At 36.2% G+C, this 2,270-nt stretch overlaps 1 protein-coding gene across 1 annotated transcript in view; it reads left to right on the top strand.

Moving 5' to 3' along the window:
* Positions 1 to 599: 599 nt before the first annotated feature.
* LOC111373137 (IQ domain-containing protein IQM2-like) overlaps positions 600 to 2,270 on the top strand; it is a 3,566-nt gene continuing 1,895 nt past the window's right edge. The window contains exons 1-5 of the mRNA XM_022995621.1: positions 600 to 824; positions 1,064 to 1,112; positions 1,202 to 1,278; positions 1,943 to 2,139; positions 2,189 to 2,255. Coding sequence (XP_022851389.1) covers positions 600 to 824; positions 1,064 to 1,112; positions 1,202 to 1,278; positions 1,943 to 2,139; positions 2,189 to 2,255 — 615 coding nt within the window. The remainder of the gene's footprint in view (positions 825 to 1,063; positions 1,113 to 1,201; positions 1,279 to 1,942; positions 2,140 to 2,188; positions 2,256 to 2,270) is intronic.

The raw sequence follows: 2,270 nt of genomic DNA, 5'->3' as shown, positions 1-2,270 counted from the left end.
TTAACAGTCCATGATTTGCTCCTGTAGATTGGTAGTCTGACCAAGATTATAGGGCTAAGATCAAGGATCCTTTTCAGAAATTAGTCAATTAAAGGTTAGAGAAAAGCAGAGAGGTAATGAATTTGGAACATTATATACAGAGATCAAGAAGCCAAAATGCCGAAATTTTGGATGCTACATGAATTCATGTTTCCCTGAATTAAAGAATTAAACAATTTAATTTCTTTAAGAAATAAATGAATCTGCTCAAGGGTTATACACTTCATGTTAACGGTGCAACTCATAGGGATTTTTCCTCTCATTCACAATGCTTGTATATTACCATCTTTTTATGCCACTAACATATAAATATACATTAGAAACTCCAGCTTCTAGGAAATCAGAGAGAGATGAATCTACTAACTTTGGGGTCCCAGTTTGCGAAACGTTCCTACATTGTAAAGGTATCTACCCAATCTTTGAAGAATTTTCGTTTTCTGTTTTCCTGTTTTTAGTTCTATTTTGATCGTGTTTATGTACACGTGCTTGAGCTCAAAAAACGTTCTGAGTTTATTTGAAACTGTGTAATACAATAGGACTGACAGAAAATTTATTTTTGCATGGAAAAACCAATTTACATAAGACTCAACAAAGAGAAGAGAACCGGGAGAATCGCCATTAAGGCTCCAGTTTTAAGAGTCGAAGCTGATGCTTCGGTGCTTATGGTTACCTTCTATCTCATGCTGCAGTGGTTGCTGACGGTGCAAATGAAGTACAACTCGGTGGAATTGACAATGAAGCTTGAGGGGCTGGTTGTTTGGACTGGACTAAGAGCATTTGCTGAAGTGCAGTCATCATAGTTTTCTTTGGCAACTTGGACCACATTATGTGTGCCATTCCAGTTGAATACTGCAGAAAATTAGTGAAAAATTAGTATGAAATGTCTTTCACAAAAATATATGCCTTCAAATTAGTAGTAGTAACAAATTAGCAGGAAATGAAGGAAATTAACAAGGTAGCTAGAGGACTTGAAACCATAACGAATTTGGTTCAAGATTTTCACCATTTTGTATAGTTTTTGCAGCTGGATACAACACCCCTCGTGTTTTTCTACCATAATAGTGGTCATGCAGGTCAGTCTGTGATTTGAATGTTCAAATCTTAAATTTTTCATTTGAATGATTAATTCATCCATTTTAAATTTTATGATGCAAGATGACAGTTCCAAGATCAACTTACATCATTTTAATGATGCGGGATTATATGGTCCTGAGTGTTGCAGCATTTAATGAGGTTGAGGTATGAAATTCTTGAACCTGATTGGTAAATTATTACCTGCTTTCAGCAAAAAGCTGGAAATTTGTGATGGCTCAGTCGGGTGTAATGGAAGCCACGTGAAATTTCTGGAAGGGAAACTACTTTTAGAGCTAATTTATTGATAGGTGGTTAGTTCTTTTTTCTTAAAAAAATGAAGTGGATTGTAACCCAGTGGAAGGCGGGAAGAATTACGTTTAACACAATCTGCAATTTCTAGCAATAAATTCTTGTGGTCTTTTTGGCCGTTATACAGTTAAAGTGATGATAATTCGTGTCTATGCTATCTCGATTTTATCTACTCCATCTTGCAGAGTTAGCAGTTTAAAGACACCTTGGCAATTTATCTTTGAGTCCATAATATACCATTTTTCTCCACATAAGATTCTGATAATCAGATACCCAAGTCATTATGGACCAATTTATTTTATTTAAATTTTACTTGAGTGTGCAAAAAATTGATCCTGTCCTCTCAACCATACCGATCGACAAAACATTCCATCCTTCTCTTTAAAGTGTGTTAGGTATAAATTTTGGGAAAAGGAAATGCAGCTGGGATAATGTTTTTGTTATTCCAGAATTTAGGGAGAAGGTATGCTTTTTAAATCTAAAATGCAGACTTAACTGATGCTGACAGAGAAAAATATAGAGTAAAGGTGAACTCAAGCACAAGTCCAAACCAAGCCCTGATATCATGCAAAATGATGGGACGGAAATGGTCTTTCAAGAATATACACAATACCAACCTGCGATCAACGACAGGAAAATGGAAGAGCAGCGCCCAGCATTAGCTGATAGGGATGAAAGGGCTGGGGTTTTAATCAGAGTAGAACCAATCGCAGTTAGGTACCGCGAAACAAAGTGCTAAACAATTAGGAAATGGATCTTCAAGTAGGGAAAACAAATTGCCTCCTTCAGAAGCTGATGTGCAGTTAGGAAATTCTCCTGGACCATTTTCTGATGCACTTAAGATGATA

This window comes from Olea europaea, chromosome 2 (genome assembly GCF_002742605.1).
Source record: "Olea europaea var. sylvestris chromosome 2, O_europaea_v1, whole genome shotgun sequence".
Taxonomy (NCBI): domain Eukaryota; kingdom Viridiplantae; phylum Streptophyta; class Magnoliopsida; order Lamiales; family Oleaceae; genus Olea; species Olea europaea.
This window is presented reverse-complemented; position numbering and strand designations above follow the sequence as displayed.